Source organism: Anabrus simplex, chromosome 1 (genome assembly GCF_040414725.1).
Source record: "Anabrus simplex isolate iqAnaSimp1 chromosome 1, ASM4041472v1, whole genome shotgun sequence".
In the NCBI taxonomy this organism is placed as follows: Eukaryota; Metazoa; Arthropoda; class Insecta; order Orthoptera; family Tettigoniidae; genus Anabrus; species Anabrus simplex.
The window spans coordinates 970,224,335-970,248,059 of NC_090265.1; the positions used below are offsets into that span (position 1 = coordinate 970,224,335).

At 37.6% G+C, this 23,725-nt stretch overlaps 1 protein-coding gene across 6 annotated transcripts in view; it reads left to right on the forward strand.

Annotated features, from left to right (window-relative positions):
* LOC136857838 (protein sel-1 homolog 1) overlaps positions 1-23,725 on the forward strand; it is a 275,191-nt gene that overhangs the window by 115,605 nt on the left and 135,861 nt on the right. For all 6 annotated transcript variants that reach the window (XR_010858566.2, XM_067136810.2, XM_067136809.2 and 3 more), the window contains one exon: positions 3,977-4,102. Coding sequence is in view for 5 of the 6 variants with exons in the window: in XM_067136810.2 (XP_066992911.2) it covers positions 3,977-4,102 (126 nt within the window). In the remaining variant the exon portion in view is untranslated. The remainder of the gene's footprint in view (positions 1-3,976; positions 4,103-23,725) is intronic.

Here is a 23,725-nt window from a genome sequence, read left to right on the forward strand (position 1 = left end):
CTTGACACAGGGAGGCAGAAGAGAGCAATGGAGGAGGAGGAGGAGGAGGAGAAGCTTGAAGTCCTGCCTGTAAGTTTCTCACATGGGAAGTGACTGTCATGCAGGTTCTGACCTTGACTATTTCCTTCCACATCTTAACTCTAATCAGTTACAAAATATACTAAATGCTTGGTCTGATGACCACAATGCTTCATTCTCTTTTCTTCTTCTTGCTTCCGAATTTGGCCAACTGTGGACCATGTGAAACTTAATGCTTTCTGGCCAACCTTCTTCTTTTCTCTTCCCAGAACTTCTTCATTCGTTCACTCCTTATTTTTCTCTGCTCCTCAGATATTACAAATTTGGGCCTGTTCTTCCACTGCTCTTCATGGAATTTGTGGTCATCTACTCGAGTTCTCAACTTATTTCTGTTGAGGATCAATTCTGATGTTATTTTAATTTCTTCTGCATCCTTCTTAACCTCCTCCACCCATTTCGTTGTCCTTCTCAATCCAATTAAATATTTAAATATCCTTTTAGTCAGGCGGTTGTCATTCATTCTGACGAGATGTCCGTAAAATTTCAGTCTTCATTTTCGCATTGTGTCCGTGATCTTTTCAGAATAATTGTAGAGATCCTCATTTCTCCTTTTCCTCCACGTACCATCTGTTGTTTTCTGAGGTTCAAGAATTTTCCTCAGAATTTTTCTTTCCTTCTCATTTTCTTTAAGTTCCCCTTTTTTATTTAATATAAGCCATTCTGAACCGTGCAGCCCCTCTGGTTTTACAACAGCGTTGTAGTGTTTAATTTTGGCTTTGTAGGATATTGCTCATTTATTGTACCTGTTCTGTGTCAGTCTGTAGGCCAGTTTTAATTTTCTAGCTCTTTCCTTGTTTACTTCCTTGTCTAGTCCATTGGGTTGGATCAGTTCTCCCAAATACTTAACCCCTCAGCGTCACAGCCATTTAAATAGCTTCCTACCCCGCGGCCAGATGAGATTTCAACTACGCGCGACTGAAATACATCGATTCACTTAAAGCGTTACTACAAGTATAAGAGTAGCCCGATTTTCACGAAATTTGGAATTCCTTATGACAGAACTATGTACATGCAGATAATTACATAATTCTTTCACATTTCCTTAGTAATTTAGTTCCGTGTGATAGAGTTCGAAGCACTCTTTGAGACAGCGACTCAAGTCACACTCCTGGCAGCAGTACACTGACGTCTTCTTTCCGCCGTGTTTTGAACACAGGATACAATGTCTCTGAGGTTTGGATTTCCAACTCCTGGGTGCTAATTTCCTGATAAAATGTCTTTCCTGCAACCTTGGAACTGTATTATCTGATGCGCGCCGGCCTTGAATATTTCGTTCCCCTCCCTCTGGAGCGTATTTTGTAAACAAACCTTTCACCAGCTGAACCCGATAAGGTAATTGCTCAATATTTGTCTCTGTGGGCTGTGCGAGTATTATTAGAGAATTTAGCAATCAGAATTCACCGTTGAAAACTTCTCTTTGACCTGTATAATTATCTATAATCTCTTACACGAAATTTCCAAGTACTGTTTCCTCCTCATCGTCACTCTCATCATTTACCACTGCTACATCATCTATTTCATTATCACTGCTGCTTGTACTGTCACTACTACTTCCAACTAAACTTTCATCTGAATTATACAATATTTCAAGCACGTTACTGTCAGTCATACCACGGCTGAGCGTGGCGCGTCACACGGACTGGTGAAGCTGCAGTGAGACCGAAAGCAACAGGACGAAACTGAATGAGGGGAATAACATTTATGACGAAACAAACCAACTCGATACATATTTCAGATAAAAGTTCGAGACAACGTCTTTCAAACGAGATATATACCATGAACAACTGGTTCTCATATCGTATGACAGAAAGCAGCACTAACTGATGCCTACACAGAGCGCTCGTGGAGAGTTACGAAAATATTACAAGCTGAGAAATAAAGACAAATATAATAAATAAACCGCACTCCCAATGTACAAATAGAGCAAAGAACATCACACGAAAAGACAAACTTCTCAGATCATCATTTCTTTATTTTATTCTGTGGGAAAGAATGAAGCAAACAGACTTTTAAAAAAGCAAGAGATTAGTGCTCAGACTTATTTGACAAATAATTATCCTTGCAAAAACAACTACATTATAACGATTTTTCAATTCTTATTTACAACACTGATAAACCCAAAACTGTCTTCTTGGAAACAAAACAATTTGCATATCAGTAACTCCAAAACTCTTCGCGCTATACCCGTAAATGTGAAACCATGTATGGATCTATACCACGTATAGAGGTCGGCGGCTACGGAAAAAAAGAGGGTCTATACCACGAATAGAGGTCGGCGCTGAGGGGTTAAACTTTTCTACTCTTCAAACCTTTGCGCACTTTACTTCCATGCTTTTCTCTCCTTGATGTCGGTACTCCATGTACTTCGTCTTTTCGTAGGAGATTTTGAGACCTGTTTTCTTAGCAATGTCATGAAGAAGCTCCAGCATCCTTTGGGCATCCTCTTTGTTTTGAGCTAAGAGAGCAAGGTCATCAGCAAAAGCCAGACATTTAATTTCCAAGTTTTGTCCCTTGCGCCCAAGATGAATTCCCTGTATGCCTTCTACTTTCAGAGTTTTCCCAGGTTCTTATGACTTCCTCCAATACAATGTTAAACAGGATGGGTGATAATCCATCTCCTTGTCTGACTCCTGTCTTTATTTGGAATGGATCAGAGATTTCTCCAGCAAATTTAATTTTTGAGATGGTGTCTGTCAGAGTTTGTTTTATTATTTCTCTCGTTTTCCTATAGATTCCAAACTCTTCTAGGATATTAAATGATGTCTATCAATTGAGTCATATGCTTTTTGGAAATCGAAGATTACCACTGTGTTCTGGCCCCTCAATGCTCTAGTCCTTAGAATACCCTTGAGGTTGAATATCTGTTCTGTGCATGACCTCCCTTTCCTGAAACCAGCTTGGTATTCTCCAATGAGGGAGTCTATTTGTTTTTCAACCCTGTTCAGTAGCACTTTGGAGAATATTTTGTACGCGACTGAAAGTAAAGAGATACCTCTGTAGTTATTAATATCCATTCGTCTACCTTTCTTGTGGAGTGGGTGGATAAGCGCACATTCTCTTTTAATGAAACAGCAACAGCAATCTATTCTGACTTTCCTATGAATTATGAGTCCTTACTAAAAGCTTCCACTCTGAAACCAAACCAAGGCCTATCAGTCAATGCTAGAACTGTCAAGCACTTCTGTCTTTCCTTCTGTAGTCTCTCTATTTTCAAGAAAAACCTCCCTCCTAATTATTAAATCTCTCAACCAGTCCTACCATCTTAACTGCTGACCATCCCCTCCAAACTTCCCTGAAATTTGCTGCTGTACAACTTTATATTCTTACATTCTAGACCAGGGGTTCAACATTTTTTGTGTCATGGATACCTTTGAAACATATGGACCCTCTTCCTATAAAAATGAATATAAGCACATAAACACAACTGTTGCCTCGTACAGTATATAGATATAGCATACAAAATGTGAGAAAAGTAATCTATCTTAACAAGAAGTTACGTTTTTCAGTCTTCTATCATGCAAAAATTAATAACCACTTCATACAGAAATTAAATACACTCAAAGTGCAAATTAAACAAAACAGATCTTCAATTCAGCTTTGAAGTTCATTTAAATTAGAACATTGGAATGTTTCACTTTTCTATCGCTGAACCAGTTTCTAAGACTTCAGTTTGTCATCTTAATGGAAGCCCAGTCATTACCCATCCCATCCCATCCTTCCTTGAACCTTCTGGTCCCAGATCATTCTCTTTCATACATCCTACTCAAAATGTGCAAATTCAGACATTCTCAGATAAAATAAAAGGAAAGAAAATTGTATAGTATTGAAAGATTATTCATTAATAATTTAGTTTTTTGGGAGCTTATGTAATACTTAGATGCACTGTTTTGAATTTCAGGTGGGCCTGGGACAGTTGCATTATCAAGGTGGGCGTGGTGTACAACAAGATCATCAGAAAGCCCTACAATACTTCCTCCAAGCAGCTGATTCAGGAAATGCAGTTGCTATGGCATTTTTGGGCAAGGTATTGTGTTAAATGTGTCATTGCTTTTTATCTTCCTTCTTTACACTTGCAGGATTAAAAAAAATGTTATACGTGATCAGAATAATTTGTCAAAGATGTCTGTATATTTTATGGATGCAGGTGATTGAGACCTTTTCTCTCTATGTTCCATAGTGAGATGGTTGATCAAAGAGCTTGTTGTGTGTGTAACATGAAATTTAAAAAAAAGTGGTGGGGGATGGTACATAACATGGATGACCAGAAGAATAAAGCACTATTTCCTTAGTTCCGTACCAGTTCCCTCTGCAGTTTGAATGTGTTGGTGGAATTTACTGTATTTACTCGTGTATTAGATGCCCTCGCTTTTTAGACACCCCCCCTTCCCCCCTCACTTTTTGAGACAAAGAAAATTTTAAAAAGTAATCTCTCATACAAGACCCCTCAAGGTAATTCGTCAGAGAACGACGACTCCGCTTCGAAGTGAGTACAAGCCTTACTGCAGCTTCGATGACATCACACAAATTTGTGAATAGTTTCGTCTGTACGACCCGCGCAATGAAAACACGTGTCAGTCATGCTATATGATTGTGTTTTGTAGTTAAGAATGCCTGCCAGTGTAACAGAACAATTAGCTGTCATTCTCAGGGGCCTGAGTTTTATTCCCGGTACTATACTGCCAGAAATTTAAGAATGGCAGGAATGTTGATATGCAGTAAAAATGGTACATGCAGCTCCCCTCCATTGTGGGGCGTGCCTAACAAGAGCTGTACCACCTCGGGATGAGGAAGCAAGTTGCTGTTGATATAACAGGTGAGATCATTAACAAAGTGATCGTTTAATATCTCTCTCGGGCCAATATTGGTAAGTTTTGGAGAGAAATAGGTTTAAAATTTTGGAGAGAAATAGGTTTAAAATGTGATAAAAACAATCCATTTATAACGATTGCTTTATTCACCTACATACCTAACAGATAATAATAATAATAATAATAATAATAATAATAATAATAATAATAATAATAATGATGATGTTGATTTTACATTCCCGCTATGTTACTTTTTCGATTATCGGAGATGCCAAACAAAACATTCTGTACTATATGTTATTAAACAAATGGAAACAACGAATGTACAAAATTAAACATTATGATAATAAAGCGCATTACCGCCACACCTGTAGTTATCCATAAATGCGGCTAGCTTTTCTATTATTAATTTTTATTCTTTCTGTCGTGGAACTTCTGGCACTATCCGGGCAGTTGATAGCATACCTAACCTAAACAGTGCGGGCTTTCTATTCCCAGTTACAGCTGTTTAGGTAAATCCTGATGTGATAAATGTAGAAAACAAGCATGAAATATACTTAATAGGTCTGGCTTTCAACAGCCGCAGTTTTCCAAAGAATGCATCTAGTCACTATGTGTTACATTCGGAAATACAACTCGTAACATACACTAGTTATCAGCTGGTGGGTGGGCTTGCTTTCTACAGCATGGCTTTATTTGAAAGGGGTGGTTTTTGCTACATATACACCAACTGGAAATAACATAGACCATCTCAGAAATCATTTATAAATAGATTCTCACTGTTTGGACTCTATAGTCAGGAATAAAACTTTTTTTTAAAGTTTCAATAGAACGAGATCTCGAATGATCTCGATGGCAGTATAAAAATGACATTTCGAATGATGACGCACCGGGAACAGGGAAGTTGGCGTCACAAGACGACAGTAATTCAAATGAAAGCAGTGGTCAGTTTTACTGTGTGTTAGGCCTACTGCTCAACTGACAGACAAATGACTGGCCATTAAGTTCTTTTATATTAATATTGCATGATACGATAATACGATACCCTAATCAGTTTTCTCTACGGGGTCGAGTATGAAGTGAGATGAATCTTCATAGAGAGTTGTTAGGACAGGATGCCCTTCGTGACATCAACCTCATCAGAGGAGTTAATGAGCTGAAACGAATGCGTGGTATACGAGTAACTATGACTATATTTACAGTAGAGTCCACTATAGCGAGTATGGCATATAACAAGAACCCCTTATAACGACACTTTTTGTCTGTGCCTTCAAAATTCCTGTATTGCACTGTATATTATTCTTCAGTTACAGTGAGAGCGCTATCACTGACTCATTCGTTATTACAAGTGACTAAGTGTGCACAAATTTTTCAGTTACCGATATTTATGCACCCAGCAATTATATCCCATGCGCACACCTGCCAACTTTTACAGTTTATCCGTAAATTTTATGGAAATTGCAACATTTTACGGTTTTACGGATGGACGGCGTCATTTTACGACTTCGCAGACAAAAATTTGAAACGTTAACATTCGATAATCACTCGACTTCCGTATAATAGATTGTTTGCATGGCTTGAAGGCAAGTCCACGATAGTCGATAACTCATTCTTTGATATGATTAGTATTTTTAACCATGTGATGATTGTGTTGTTATTGGAATTGATTTTAAAGTTCTTCCGTGTGAATCTTAGGTGTCGACAGGCTCTGCTCCTCAAATTATTTGTTCCGCTTCGTTCGCTTGTTATGATTTAACCCATATTCTTTGACCATGTGAGTGGTGTTCTTTGTTCACGAAGTTGGCGATCCTTGAATGTTATGGTCTTTGAAGGTTTTGACATATTTTAATGAGGTGTTCGAGTTTTTGTATTATAACTTAATGCTTCGCAGTTTCCTGTATTCGTTGGACTAATTACATTCGTTCCAGTAACTGGGTATACCTGTATTAGCGAAGCCTGTTAAATTATAAAGAAGAAGAAGAAGAATTACATACATGCCACATGTATATTTTTTACCATGTGCATATTCTTTGTTCACGAGGTTGGCGTCGTATTCATTTAATGGTTTAAGACTTTGTGTGCTTTGACATATTTTAATCAAGTGTTTGACTTTTGACTGCCTTGAGTGTTTGTTATAATTTTATGTGACATTCAGTGATCCAGGTTCCTTTCGATGTTTCAGTAGATATCGAGGCATTTGTTCTTGAACATTTTCATACGCTGTATACCTATTGTAGATTATCATGAATAAATCCAACAAGAAACAGTACTTCCAGACATTTAAAGAATCATATTCTGTTGATTTTCCGTGCATTATAAATACAAGAAAGGGAGAAAAATTTTCCTTTTACATGGTATGTGGGTGTAATATTAATATTGCACATGGTGGAAGAAAAAATTAAAGTAATCATGTGAAGTGCGGTAAACACATAAGTTATGTTAAATTGAAGGAAGATAACAAGTTAATCAACACCTTTTTTGCCAAGCCTGGAAATGTTGATAGTGACTTAATTAGGGCCGAGTGTCTACTTCTTTTTTGGTGGAACACAATGTGCCCTTAAGTGCAACTGATCATGCTGGTGCTTTATTTATGAAGATGTTTCCCACATCAGAAGTTGCAAAGAAATACAACTGTGGTTGCACAAAAATGACATGCATTGTAAATAAAATGGCAAAAAATGCATCATCTGAAGTTGTTAAGTGCCTTCAGAATGGACCATTTTCTTTGGCAACGGATGGAAGCAATGATACGAATGCCAAGTGGTATCCTATTGTTGTTACAATTTATGATATTCTGGAGGAAAAAGTAGTGAGCACTGTGCTATCCATACCAGGGTGAAACATCTGTAACCTGAATTCTCATAATGTACCAATTGAAAACTGTGTGGCTTTCTGCTCCGACAATGCTCCTGTTATGTTTGGATACGAAAATGGGGTTTCAGCAGTTCTGAAGGAAGTTCAACCAGGTATTGCCATCATAGTTTGCTTGTGCCACCTGATTAATCTAGCAGCTGAAAAAGATGCTGAAAGATTACCACTTACAGTGGATGATATCCTTGTTGATATATTTTACTTCTTAGAGAAGAGTGTCAAAAGGTAAGAACGCCTTCAGAAATTTCAGAACTTGCACAATAAAGAGGTAAAGAAAATTCTGAAACATGTATGTACTAGGTGGTTATCTTTAGGCAGATGTTTGGATAAACTAACGGACCAGTGGGATCCGCTTCTTTCTTTCTTCTAGGAGGAAGTAATATTATGTACCCAAAATATTTCCACAAGCTTGACATCTTTCAGAATACCTAGAATTGAGCAAAGTGGATCCAAAGAGTATCAGAAGAAGAGAATTCTTGATTCTGCTACTACACATGCCCCAAGAAAATAGCATATTCTTCCAAATGTAACAAATCCATCCTAAAAAGTAAGACTTCTGCTACAACACATGAGGAAAAATTGTTTATGTTCCTATCCTCAAACTTGAACAAGGCCTTTGGCACTTTCGTGTGAGTATTCCTGTATTTGACAAATTCAGTGTTGCCCTTCAGACTTCTTCCCCACAAGTTCATTTTTTTTGTTAGAACTTCTAATGGATTTGCTAAAGCAATTGTCCACCAAGTTTTTAATGCCCAAAATTGTCAAAAGCTCCTCATTGCTTGAAGTTGAGTACAACTTGATTCAAAATCAAAGAAGTGATGCTGAGTTAGTTATTGGCATTCAGACTTTGAACATAGCGAATGGTCTCTAGGATAGAGATAAATCCCTTTTCTTTTCATCAGTGAGAAACTACTTTTGTACTGCCTGTGACTACATCATCATCAACTTTCCACTCGAGGATGATGTGTTAAAGCATGCTCAAGTTGCTAGGTTAGACAAAATTGAAGATGCACAGTTTTCTTCCATTTGTTTTTTTCTTGGAAAAGTTTTCTATCATGTTATGCAAGGAAGAGAATGAAACTACAGGTAAGGTGCTGAATGAACTTCAGAGGCAGTTCACAGGTCTTCAGGTAGATGACACTTTGGCTGCAAATCAAGATACTGCAAGTGATTCCAGTTGGGCACAAATATCAAGAATTCGTAGAGCCGATGGACTTCTTAAGTATAACGGAATTTCTAGAGTGAAAAATGAGTAATGTTAGAGTAATGCTCTCTATTCTCACCATACCCCATAGCATTGCTGAATGTGAACGTGTTTTCAGCCCTGTAAAGAAAAATAGAACAGAGTTCAGATCATCTATGTCCAATGAATCTCTGGAGTCTATTTCTATTTTGAAGACCAAGAGTTCTGCTCCCTGTTATGACAAAACATTTTCTCAAGACTTTTTGCAGGAAGCTAAAAAGGCCACAACTGTGAGTTTAAAGTTGAACTAACATGCGAGTTGTGGTTAAGGTCGCGCAGCTGTGAGTTTGCATCTGGGAGATAGTGGGTTCGAACCCCACTGTTGGCAGCCTTGAAGATTTTTTTCCGTGGTTTCCCATTTTCACACCAGGCAAATGCTGGGGCTGTACCTTAATTAAGGCCACGACCGTTTCCTTCCCACTCCTAGGCCTTTCCTGTCCCATCGTCGCCATAAGACCTATCTGTGTCGATGCGACGTAAAGCAAAAGAAAAAAAAACCACACATGTGAGTTGCAGTGTGTATTATATTATTTCTTGCCTGTGTTACATTAAACAAGTTTTATTGTGTAATGCCTTTTTCAATTATCGCATATCTGCTTAATTTATCAAGGAAGCCCTGTTATATATGCTCCAAACTAATATTCACCATGCCTGCTGCTGTTTAATATGGATTTCTTGTTGATTGTTATGTTCATCTACAAATCATTGGCCTATGATTTAAGTAGATATTTCATTGAAGTATCCTGTTTAAAGCATGAATTATTGTATTTTGTAGCCCAGAAATATTTTCATCAAGCCGGGGTATTTGCAAGTGATAAATATCATTATGTATCAATAATGATAATGTTATTTGTTTTACGTCCCACTAACTACTCTTTTACGGTTTTCGGAGACGTCGAGGTGCCGGAATTTAGTCCCGCAGGAGTTCTTTTACGTGCCACTAAATCTACCGACTCGAGGCTGACGTATTTGAGCACCTTCAAATACCACCGGACTGAGCCAGGATCGAACCTGCCAAGTTGGGGCCAGAAGGCCAGCGCCTTAATCGTCTGAGCCACTGAGCCCGGCCCATTATGTATCCGTATTGAAGATACTATACTGTAGGATGCTAATTAGTTTATTAATAAGATCTCCTATTCAATACATTAATATTTTAAACCAGGCAAATGCTGGGGCTGTACCTTAATTAAGGCCACGGCCGATTCCTTCCCACTCCTAGCCCTATCCTGTCCCATCGTCGCTATAAGACCTATCTGAGTCGGTGCGATGTAAAGCAGCTAGCAAAAAAAGAAAAAAAAAAAATTTTAAACAATTAGGATTTTATCATTATTACCATATGAATGTGAGACATGTTTTGCCTTTTATAGAAGGCATCATCTGTCACTGTACCACCTCAAGGTTAAATCAGCTACCCGATTTATATTTAAATTATAATTACCGTATAATCTCGAATACCACCGGCCACCGAATAAGACCCGCACCCTTATTCTGAAAGAACAAAATTTAAAAGAAAAGTGAAGTTACATTATTTACAGTCTTTACTAACACACATCAAATGATAAGAAAATACAATTAAAAGTAAACAAATATTTTCAGAACGATATCTAACGAGTTCATTCATCATCATCAGTACCAACTTTGGAACTTTCATCACCATCAACTTCCCACAAAATGTCATCATCGCTGCCATCCATAGCATTAGAAATGCTACATTTCCATTTCATTTTTCTTCTTTCTCCAATCGCGAATACACGACTCGTCAATATCGTATTTCCTACCGGCGATACGATTTCCAATAATTTCGGCTTTCCGAACTACTTTCAGTTTCTCACTCGCAGTAAAAGATAGCAAACGCTTTGTGGAATTCATGTTCATACTTCGAGAACGTGCGTGAGACTGACGCCAAGTGCAGAAGTAGAATATACTGAGAGCGGAGAGAGCATTGCCAAGCCGCGCTGGCTATGATGCCCGATTTACGCGCATTCAGAAAGATAAATTTCCCAAAATTTTAAATAAGACCCGCACCCAATTTTGGAAGCAATATTTTTGAAAAAACAGTGCGGTGGTATTCGAGATTATATGGTACTAAGAATTAATATTAACATATTTACAGTAGGAGCAGTCTAACGAGAAAAGCAATGTTCGGTATTTATATGAATAACAACATATCAGCCATTGGCTGTTGATTACTAGTTGTGTAAGGCATATAACAGCGTCCATCAGCAGAGGTGCGCCTTGAAATTCTGACACTACACTATTTAAAATGTTAGGAAATGTAATTACAAAGAAAAAGCTTTTTCAGTTTATGACTACGCTCCTGAATGGGGCTTCATTTGGCAATCTCTCAAAGTGTTGGGATGTTTTTCCTAGCATTCCAAATAATGTAATATTTGAATTCTGAAGTCAGACCACTGCTGCTAGACACTGTGGATTTACCTTGTCACAACTGGTGCTCATCAGCCAACGGCAAAAACAGAGTTATACACATTGGTGCCAGACATTTGTATTCTTTTTCCTTAGACAGCTCCCATGTAAATATGTTAATATAAATCTTTGTAATTACATTTTCTAACATTTCAAATAGTGTAGTGTCAGAATTTCAAGTCGGACCTCTGCTGGTGGACGCCTTACACAACTTACACTACAACAGCGGCTGATATGTTGTTATTCATATTAATACCGAACATTGTTTTTCTCGTTAGACTTCTCCTACTGGAAATATGTTAATATTAGTTCTTAGTAATTATAATTTAAATATAAATTGGGTACCTGATTTAACCTTGAGGAGGTACAGTGACTGATAATGTCTTCTCTGAAAGGCGAAACATGTCTCACATTCATATGGTAATAATGATAAAATCCTAATTGTTTAAAATTTTAATGTATTGAATAGGAGGCTATTAATAAACTAATTAGCATCCTACAAGCCGGGGTATGTCGAAAATTGTTAGATAGCCCTTTTCAAAAGTTGGCAGGTATGCATGCAATTGATCATCTTCGGTATTTTTTATTTATTTGTGTCAGAGGTACCAGTATATAAAAAATTCAATTCAAATTCAATTCAAAAATTAAATAATAAAAATATGAAGTATGTTAATCACTCAAAATGAAAAACATATGAACAAATTAATTGTAAAAATAAAATAAAAAAAGGAGAAAGGAAGTATTACATGGAAATATCTACGCTATATATACATTATTTACACAAGTTGTGACCAGTATTTGGCTATATTGATGGCATTGTTTCCAGCCAGTGCCAATTCCAACCCTGTACATGAATCTGGGCATAGACGACAGTGCAAGAGGTGCCTAGAAGTCTGTTCCTCTCCACATTCGCATAACGAGTCCCCACCATGCACGATGCCCCATTTCACAAGATTGTCCCTAGATCTTGCAACGCCGGTCCGCAGTCTAACGACTTCCATATACACCATCTCTCTATGTGACCAGGTGGCAACATTTCTTCAATTTCAACACATTCTGGATGTTCTGGGTACCTTTGTTTCCATAGTTTAACCCTGGCCTTTTTTGGATCAGAATCAAGTGGAGCAGAAGACTGTAGAAAACTCTTCCTGGATTTCAGTCGAGCTGGTGGTGGCTGATGTTCATGACGGGGATGGGCTGAGATGCTGTAAACCTTTTGTCTCTCGATATTAGCGGCCACCTCACGTCTAATATCAGGTGGGGCTATACCTGCAAGTGAATACAACTTCTGTGTGGGTGTTGGTTTTAAACAGCCTGTGATTAGCCTGCAGGTTTCATTCAAGGCAATGTCGATAATCTTTGCGTGAGCTGATTTATACCACACGGGACTAGCATATTCAGCAGCAGAGTAGCAGAGTGCTAGGGCAGTTGTCCTTACTGTCTGGGGATGGGCACCCTATCTAGAACCAGTTACCTTACGCAATAGGCAGTTTCGTGATGAAACTTTTGCCTTTGAGTTTGGTGCAGTGTGTGGTGAAGGTCAGCGAACGATCCAGGGTAACACCAAGGTAAACTGGAGTATTGCTATGTTCCAGCTCCATTCCTTTCCACTTCACACACAGCTTCCGCAGGGCTTCTTTTTTCTTTAAATGAAAGGCGCGCACATTAGTTTTCGATGGGTTTGGCTTGAGGTGATTTTCCTCATAATAATCTGAGAGCATCTTCAAAGCAGCAGTAAGGTTTCTTTCCACTTGCTCGAAGTTTTTACTCTGAGTTGCCAGGGCCAGGTCATCTGCGTACAGAAAGCTCCTTGTGTGAGGTGGAAGAGGTTGGTCGTTGGTACATATGTTATATAGCATTGGTGCTAGGACACTGCCTTGTGGGAGACCGTTCTTCTGTATTCTCCATCTACTCCACTGTCCTTGAAATTCAACGAAGAAACGTCGGTTCTGCAACAGCGTGGCAATAATCGTTGTGAGCCTGAAATCCATAGTAAGATGGTAAAACTTCCTTAGAGCTATCTGATGTTGTACAGTATCATATACTGAAGAGAGATCAACAAAAACCACTCCAGTAATATCACCACGCTGAAATCCATCTTCTATGTGCTGTGTCAGATTAAGGATCTGTCTACAGCAGTTCCTTCCTGGTCTAAATCCAGCCTGCTCTGGGATTAGAAAAGGTTCGACCACTGGTGTTATACGGTTCAGAAATTCTTTCAAAAATTTTATATAGATGGCACAGGAGTGATATTGGTCTGAAATTCCTAGGATCCGTAGACTTCTTACCAGGTTTCAGGATTGCAACCACCTTAATCTTCCTCCAGATTTTAGGGATTTGACATCGTTCCAGACAGTTATTGAAAAGCTGTAGGATCCATTGTTTGGTAGCATTCCCAAAGTGTTGTATCTGCTCCATACGCATGTCATCTAGACCAGCTGCCTTGCCAGTTTTGCTCATTTTTATGGCGTTTTCCAGCTCGTTTATAGTGAAGGGATTGGACAGACTGGATGTTTCATGTTCGATATTTCTTTGAAGTTTTGGTGGTCTTTTTCGCTTATCTGTTTTGCCGTTTAGTAGGAGCTGATGAGCTATCTGGTTAGAAGTAATGTTGCTATGTAGAGGACTTTTCGTGGGGTCATTGTTAAGACGTATAAGTAGCTGCCAAGCTTCTCTGATGTTTCTTGCCATATCTAGTTCTTCCATCAAGTTAACCCAATGTTCTCTCTTTATTTCACCCATGGACTGGATTAGTTGTTGACCAGCCTGAATAGTGTCCTCACTGAAAGGATTTTCTTCATAGAGCAGTAGGTACTCATTTAATTTATCTACTCTACTGGCGTCTAGACCCTGTACGTACTGAGACCTACAGCCTCTTCGGATTGACGTGCGAGAGCATTCTTGCACGGCATCGATGAACACATCGTATACCTCTGAAACAGGTTCGATGTCTGCTACCTTTTCATCCAAGCGCTTTGTGTACTTCAACCAGTCAGCTTTCTTAAAGTTGTACTGCCTTCTGAATGGCACAGATTGTGGATGAACTGCTGAGAAAACTTGGCACATAATGGGTCTGTGTTGTGTGTTGGGTATAGGTTCCCAGGCAGACTTCACACACTGCTGTGATATAGCATTGCTGACAAAAATGAGATCTGGGTTGTATCCACGTCTCCATCGACGACTGTTGAAAGAAGCGAGAAGTTTACTGTCGTGTATTAAGGACAGTTGACTAGATTCTGACCACGTAATCACAGCTTCACCGTCTTGTCTTCTCTGTATCCCCATAAGCAGCTATGGCTGTTGAAATCTCCCACGATGGCACGAACCTTCTCCTCTTGCCCTACAGCTGAATCAGTAAAGTGGAATGGAACGTTCGGTGGTTTATAGACGGATGTTATGATGCAGTTCGATAGCTCCACTGTTAAGATTTCTATATCATTGTTGTCTGTAGATGAGGTAGATATTACATTCAGCTCTGGCCTTGTGAATATCGCACTACCATAGTTTTCATGCGGCCTCTCGGCTACCAAACACATTCCTAATACTCTCGGTCGTCTTTGGTCGCTACTTCTGTGAGTTTCTTGAACACAGAGAACGTCACACTTGTATATTTGGCAAAGTTGTTGTAACCAAGATCTTCGGTATCATTTCCTCACTATGTCCACTAGAGAGCTCTCTCGTTGACATTCAAAGGCGATTACAATAGAGTTAAAGAACAGTATCATATCAAAGTGGCTTCTTTAATCGTTCTGCTCGGCTGTGGAATGAGCTCTCACCACAGATAAAAGAACTACCTCCAGAGAAATTTTGTAAAGAGGTAAAAAGGATGTATATATAATGTAACCTTCTGTACATAACATAATTTTTCTACTGTGTGAATGTTCAATATGAGTGGGAGGACGGATGAAAGTTCATGGGATCCCGAGTGAGTGAGACTGTATGTGAGTATGAGTGAGTCGGTCTAGCTAAAGTATATGTGTTGATTCTAGAGAGAGAGAGAGAGAGAGAGAGTGTGTGTGTGTGTGTGTGTGTGTGTGTGTGTGTGTGTCAAATTACTTGAATGTTGAACAGGTCTTGTGAGTATTATGTAAATACGATAACTTTATATAAGCACACTATGTAGAATGTAATTGTATATTTGAATTTTGTAATTTTAAGTGGTGATGGAGGCACTTCCGTGTATGTGGGGCTATGCCCTTTCTCCATTCACCATCCATAAATTGTACCTACAATTAGTGGAAAATAAATTAATAATAATAATAATAATAATAATGTATTAATAAGGTCCACCTTTTCAATACAAACTGTACAAAGTTTTAATAACATATATGTTTAGGGGAGGGATGCCTGGCCGAGGCGGTAAAGGCGTGCTCGGTTCGCCCGGAAGGACATGGGTTCGAATCCCCGTCAGGAAGTCGTAAAATTTAAGAAACAAGATTTCCACTTCCTGAGGTGCATATGGCCCTGAGGTTCACTCAGCCTACACCAAAAATGAGTACCAGGTTAATTCCTGGGGGCTAACCACTCTACCCCGTCACGTGCCGAGGTTAACAATGGTGGAAGCCTTTACATTCCACTCCTCTAAGGGCCTTCATGGCCTGTACGGAGGTGACTTTGCTTTTGTATATGTTAGGGACTAGTTTCAACCTAACAGTAGGTCATCATCAGCCTAAAGCAAATTAAATACTTAAGTATCGAAGAAATTAAACAATATAAAGACACATAAGGTCTCAAAATTGTACATACCATATGAGAAACTGAGATAAGATATGAGAGACGTGCTGCACTATGTTAAAAAGTAGCTCTATGATAAGAGATACATAAAAAGTCCAGTGTGCCGTACAACATTAAAAAAAGTTGTTAGAGATAGAAATCCTTAAGTTGTTGGTCAAGGAATTCAATATATGCTGTTATCCATTCGAAGACCAACGGAGCCAAAGTCACGTCGCTTTCCTGAGATATTCGTAAATGTAATAACACATGGATGCTAGAAAGGCTCTTCTGTTTTGTGGCACTTGAAGGAAGGTGATTGTTGCGTGTGGAGGCTTAAGAATCGAGAGATGTGCTACTCTATGTTAAAAAATAAAGATCCATAAAAAAGTATAGTGTGCCGTATAACATTAAAAAGTTGTAAAAGTAATCCTTAAAATTGCTGATCGCGAAAATCATTATAGGCTGGCTCATAAGAGATGCTGCTTTCTATTAAAGATAAACAGAGTTGTAGTTACGCTGTCTTCTCAAGATGTACATAAATTTAGTACACATGGATGCAAAGCATGATGCTAGAAAAAAGCTCTTCTGTTTCTAGAGTCTTGAAGGACAATGAATGTTGCTCGTGGAGGCTTTATATATATAAAATTAAATAAAGGTGGTTAGAAATTTGCAGTTCAATGCGGACTGTACAGTTGATATTGAATAAATGACAGCTAAGAAAGAAGGAGATAAGTTAGGGGGGAAGAAAATACTTAAATGGAATATGTTATATGGGGGAAATTACTTCATGTTGTGTTTTTGTAATAAGCTGAGAGGAGCTAGAAATGAAGTGAGAATAGGGGGTGGAGTAGGTGAGGTTCAAAGGAAGTCTAATGTAGGAGGTGCATGGAGAAAGAGAAAATAAAGGAAAGTAAACAGATTGGGAGAAGGGGGGGGGGGGGGTTATTAAGGTGGGGCTGAGGGAATATGGAAGATTGCCTAAGTAAAATACTGTAAATAGAATGAAAAATCGGACCTTGTTTATTTGATTTTGAGATTCTGAAAGGGTGAATGAGCAGGTCAAAAAGAGTATTTGGTTTTTTAGAAATGTCATTAAGATTGTAATTTGGATTAAAATATTGGTCTAGATGTATAAAGCAGTTCTCTGTTATGTTAAGGAAGGGTCCTTTATTCATAATTTTGAGAATTTCCATATCATGCTTAATATCAGTAAATTTATGAAGAGAAAGGAAAGTAAGCCAACCAGGCAAAACGTAAAGCCTATTTATACTTAGGTTTAAAAGTTAAAATAGCCAAATTGGGCAAAGATATAGAGTTTCTTAAACAATGTATTTCGTACAATTTTACACCTAATTTTCTCAAAGGCGACTTTAAAAGATATTGACTTTCTCCTCACATTGCTAAGACCCAAATTAGAACAAACAAAATTTGGCTAAGAGAAGAAATTAAATTCCTATACAAGAAAAAATCTTCCTTAAATCATAGATTATATGAAACTCACCTCATAGCTGCAAATTTACTTTCGAGTGCTCAGTAGAATTTATTTCTATCTCTAGTTGATAATAGACTTTTCACCATTTTGGCTAAGAAACAAAAAACCCTAGATAGGAAGCTTTGTGCGCTAAAGAGTTCTAAACCTAACAACAACCTTGCTACTTGTAATAGAAATTTCACTAGCACGATGATTCAGTTTCATTCACTGATTATTAATTTATCCAATGTTCCTTTGAATGATGACAAAAATTCAATTCTAGCCAAAGGTCGTAATCACAACTGGTCTAATCTTAATATGCTCAATACCACTACTACTATGATTTTAGAATCTGAACTAGCCATCAGTAAATTGCCCCTTGAAAAACAGGATGAAGTTAGGTTCAAAGTAAAACGAAAAATTAGTGACATTCTTATCTCAAATAATAATATGAACCCTACCAACTCTATTAGCAATGAAGAATCAATCATTGAACAGAAGCGAATACATGCTCTTAAAAAGAAGATTTCTGATAATAATCTTATTGTCACTAAAGCTGACAAGGGCAACACTACAGTTATAATGGAAAGAAATGAATATATTGATAAAACTAAAGAATTCTTTTCTGACAGTTTGTTTACTGTAGTTAAAAAGGACCCTACTCAAAAAATCCTACCCCTATTTAAACAAACTCTTAAGAATAATAATTCATTCCTTTTAACTGAACAAGAAAAAACAAAATTTATTAGCATGAATCCAACCCTTCCGACCGCTAAAGCCCTTCCTAAGATACACAAACCCGGCGTCCCCATCCGCCCGATCATCAATTATAGACCAAGCCCTCTATATAAAACTTCTCAATTCATTCAAAAGTTTCTAAGAAGATATTATTTTCTATCCAAAAAATCTGTTAAAAATACTACAGAATTGATCAAAAATCTAAATAACTTTCATATCCAAGCTATTCATTCCCTTCACTCTTTCAACATTGTAAATATGTATCCTAGTATTCAAACCTCCAAATTATACCCTATCATAGAAAACAATTTAAGTAAATACAGCTACCTAAGTGTTTTGGAAATACAAGATTTTATGTCTATCCTGAAATTAGTTTTAAATAATAACTATTTCACTTTCGACAATATTATCTATCAGCAGGAGGGTTTGGCCATGGGATCGCCGGCTTTGGGTATCTTAGCCGAAATTTATTTAGATTTTTTGGAACATGGTAAAATTGATAACAATAATAACTTCAATAATAATCTTTTTGTGGGCTAGGTATGTGGATGATACTTTGGTAACTTAGATGAGAGCACAACAGACGCTGCTTCCACTCTTGTCAACCTCAACAATATTGACTCTCACATAAAATTTACACTCGAATCTGAGCATGAACAAAGAATACATTTTTTAGACTTGACCATCATTAGGCAACCAAACTCCTTAAAATACAATATTTTCAGAAAACCCATCCAAACAGCTTCTACTATTCGTCAAGATTCTTCACATCCCCAAATCCATAAAAGAGCAGCTTATAATAGTATGGTTCATGGAGCCTTTACTGCCCCAATGACTGAAAGTGATCTTAAAAAAGAATTGAACAATATCTGTATGATTGCTAAACTTAATGGATACAATAGTTCATCATCATCACCATCATCATCATCATCATCATTTCCCAACTCCAGTTTCCCGGGTGTGGTGTACAAGCGCTCGCCATCTCCTTCTGTCTTCATACATCTTCTGATCCAGTACATCCTCCCATTTGTATCCTCTCTTCTCCACATCTGATCTTACAGTATCTATCCAACGTTTTCTTGGTCTTCCCTGTGGTCGTCTTCCTATGAGATTAAGGTCGAAATATTTTCTGGCAGGTCTTTCCCTGTTCATTCTCATTACGTGCCCATACAAGTCTGCGTTTCTTTATGACACTGATAATAGGAACCTCAATACCAGCTACTTTCCTATTCACTTTGTTTCTGATCTTGTCCTTTCTGGTTGTTTGGTTCATGGTTCTAATGAATCTCATTTCAGTTGCTTGGATTCTACTGAAGTTATTTAATTGAAAGTATTACCAATAAATACAAACATCGCCCTCCAACCACTCTGAAAAAAGAAAACTAAAAGTTACTATTTTTTACCTTCATGTTCAGTGATGATATTTATAAGGTCACTAACGTTTTAAAAAAAACATGATGTTAAAATATCGTTCAGAACCATCAATAATAACGCAACGATCTTACAAAACTCATCTTCTATTAATAAAATTTATTGCTTTTCAAAATCCGGTGTATATAGGGTAAAATGCAACAGCTGCAATTATACTTATGTTGGACAAAAGGAAGGAGCTTTAAAATAAGATACTTGGAACATGTTAATGCCCTGAAATACAATAAATTTTCAGCAGTTGGGCAACACATGAATGATTACAATTATGAATATAGGACCCCTCCTTAACATAGCAGATAACTGCTTTATACATCTAGACCAATATTTTAATCCAAATTACAATCTTAATGACATTTCTGAAAAACCAAATATTCTTTTTGACCTGCTCATTCACCTTTTCAGAATCTCAAAATCAAATAATCAAGGTCCGATTTTTCATTCTATTTACAGTATTTTACTTAGGCAATCTTCCATATTCCCTCAGCCCCACCTTAATACCCCTCCCTACTCTCCATCTGCTTACTTTCCTTTCTCTTCTCTTTCTCCATGCACCTCCTACACGAGACTTCCTTTGAACCTCATCTACTCCACCCCCCCATTCTCACTTCATTTCTAGCTCTTCTCAGCTTATTACAGAAACACAACATGAAGTAATTTCCCATATAACATATTCCATTTAAGTATTTTCTTCCCCCTAACTTATCTCCTTCTTTCTTAGCTGTCATTTATTCAATATCAACTGTACGGTCCGCATTGAACTGCGAATTTCTAACCACATTTATTTAATTTTATATATATTAAGCCTCCACGCGCAACATTTATCATCCTTCAAGACTCTAGAAACAGAAGAGCTTTTTTTTAGCATCATGCTTCGCATCCATGTGTACTAAATTTATGTACATCTTGAGAAGACTGCATGACTACAACTCGGTTGATTTTTAATAGAAAGCAGCATCTCTTATGAGCCAGCCTATAATGATTTTCGCGACCAGCAATTTTAAGGATTACTTTTACAACTTTTTAATGTTATATGGTGCACTGGACCTTTTTATGAACTATTTTTTAAGATAGTGTAGCGCATCTCTCAATTCTTAAGCCTCCACACGCAACAATCACCTTCCGTCAAGTCCCAAAAAACAGAAGAGCCTTTCTAGCACCCATTATTACATTTACAAAAATCTCGAGAAAACTTGACTTTGGCTCCGTTGTTCTTCGAAAGCATAACAGCATCTTTAAGGAGCCAGCATATATTGAATTCTTTGATCAACAACTTAAGGATTTCTATCTCTAACACCTTTTTTAATGTTGTACGGCGCACTGGACTTTTTACGTATCTCTATCATAGAGCTATTTTTTAACATAGTGCAGCATGTCTCTCATATCTTATCTCAGTTTCTCACATGGTATGTACAATTTTGAGACCTTATGTGTCTTTACATTGTTTAATTTCTTCGATACTTACGTATTTAATTTTCTTTAGGCTGATGATGACCTACTGTTAGGTCGAAACTAGTCCCTATAAATATATGTATTTTAAACTCTGTACAGTTTGTATTGAAGAGGTGGACCTGATTAATACATTATTTTAACTCTAATGTAATCACAGTTCAATATGGATCTATTACAATGAAATTTATTTCTTTTAATTTGAAGGCGACTTCGACTGCTGTTCCATAAAGAAAAATGGAAATGAAAGGTGGGAACATGTTTTTCGTAATAAATACGTAAATAACGTGGTCGATAGCAGTTGTTAACTAGTTAGAAATAAAGGCTAAGTAAACAATCGCTTAGTTTGTTACTCTACACTTTTAGCATGCCATTCCTCTGGTTCATACATTTTCTGATACTGCTGGTACGTTACACACTGGTTCATCATAGCATTCCAGCTATTCAGTCCCTACTCTGAATCACTGATTAGAATGAGCAGTGCGCACACTTAACGGAGTAATGGCTGGGGAGTGTTCGCGGCTGTCTGCAGGCTGGTTACTCCAGTACTGGGACTATAGACTGTTAGATCGGCAGCGTACTACATTTTGACATGAATCAGAGTATCCATTTATCAAGAGCATTGCCAAAAATCCATAAAAATGATATTCCTATAAGACCGATTATTTTTAATAATTGCCCTACTTATAAAGTTTCTAAATTTGTTCACTATTTTTTTTTAAAACATTATACCTTTTTCAAAAGAATTCCCATTAAAAGTGCTGTAGACTTTTGTCAAGTTTCTTTGAATCTTGTATTCCAACCTCACTACGCTTCACACTTTTTTGACATTACAAATATGTATTCCAATATTCCTATCACAAAAACTATTCACCTTGTTAAATATAGTTGTTACAAACACAGCAAACTGAGCAAACATGAGACAAATTCCCAATTATTCTAAAATTTGTTTTAACCAATAACTATTTCTCGTTTAACAATTTAATGCTATACCAGAAGTGCTGCTGTGCCCAGATAGGCAACGGACGATCAAAATGGTTTGAAACAGAGAGAGGTGTCCAACAAGGAAGTGCTCTGTCACCACTCCTGTTCGTAATAATAATGGACAAGGTCATCAAATCTATCAAGAAAATGGACAGTGAACCAAACGCCCTGGTATTTGCTGATGTGCTTTTATGGGGAGAGACAGAAGCTGAAGTTCAGAAAAAACTTAATGAATGGAACAACACATTCAAAAATTTTTGACTGAAGATGAGCAAAACAAAGACAATGGAAATGACCATAACAGGGAAGGAACAAGCTCAAATATATTTCTGGAAGGAGAAAAAATCGAGTCAGCCTCCCACTTCAAGTACCTCGGAAGCACAATATCGAAAGACAACACTGTTAGGCAGGAAATACTCAGCAGGACACAGAAAGCATCGAACTTCTACAGTCAAGTCAGAAATCTCCTCTGGGACTGCAAAATACCACAGAAAGCGAAGACAATCATGTACCTCACTTACTTCGTACCAATCCTCACGTACGGTTTAGAGACATGTACCCTACTAAACAAAGACTTCAGTAGAATCCAAGCAACTGAAATGAGATTCATTAGAACCATGAACCAAACAACCAGAAAGGACAAGATCAGAAATGAAGTGAATAGGAATAGCTGGTATTGAGGTTCCTATTATCAGTGTCATAAAGAAATGCAGACTTCAGTGGTATGGGCACATAATGAGAATGAACAGGGAAAGACCTGCCAGAAAATATTTCGACCTTAATCTCGTAGGAAGAAGACCACAGGGAAGACCAAGAAAACGTTGGATAGAGACTGTAAGATCAGATGTGGAGGGGAGAGGATACAAATGGAAGGATGTACTGGATCAGAAGATGTATGTAGACAGAAGGAGATGGCGAGTGCTTGTACACCACACCCGGGAAACTGGAGTTGGGAAATGATGATGATGATGAACAATTTAATGCATCAAGAGGAAGGTCTTCTAATAGGCGGGAACAGTGACATGGTGGGTAAACCCGTCAACGAAAATGTGGCAGAAATGTGTCAGCCAGGTAGTCCTAGTGTCAGTGAAGAAGTGTATGCTCTTGCCATATTACTGGACACTGAACAAGTGTTAACGATATTTTGACAGTAAACTCCACCCTTACATAGTTTAAAAAAAATTTGTATTCCCTTTTAGAACAGCATCGAAGGGAGAGGTTTCATCTCTGTGGGAGACATCTTCAACCAAAGAACAAAAATATACTAACGATACACATGGAATTCCTAATAAACTGGTATATCATAAATAACATGTCTAAACTTCTTGAGTTATACATTAAGAACTTAGTCAAATGCCACAATTAAAAATTTGCACTTCAACAGACTTAAGTTAAAAAGCGTATTTATAAATAAAATGTTAGGTCTTCCGAGAAGATTATCAAGTTAAAATGAGATTACTAGGTTAATACGAGTTTCATTCTATTTTGGATCATGATGGTAGTTTTTTATTCCTTGTG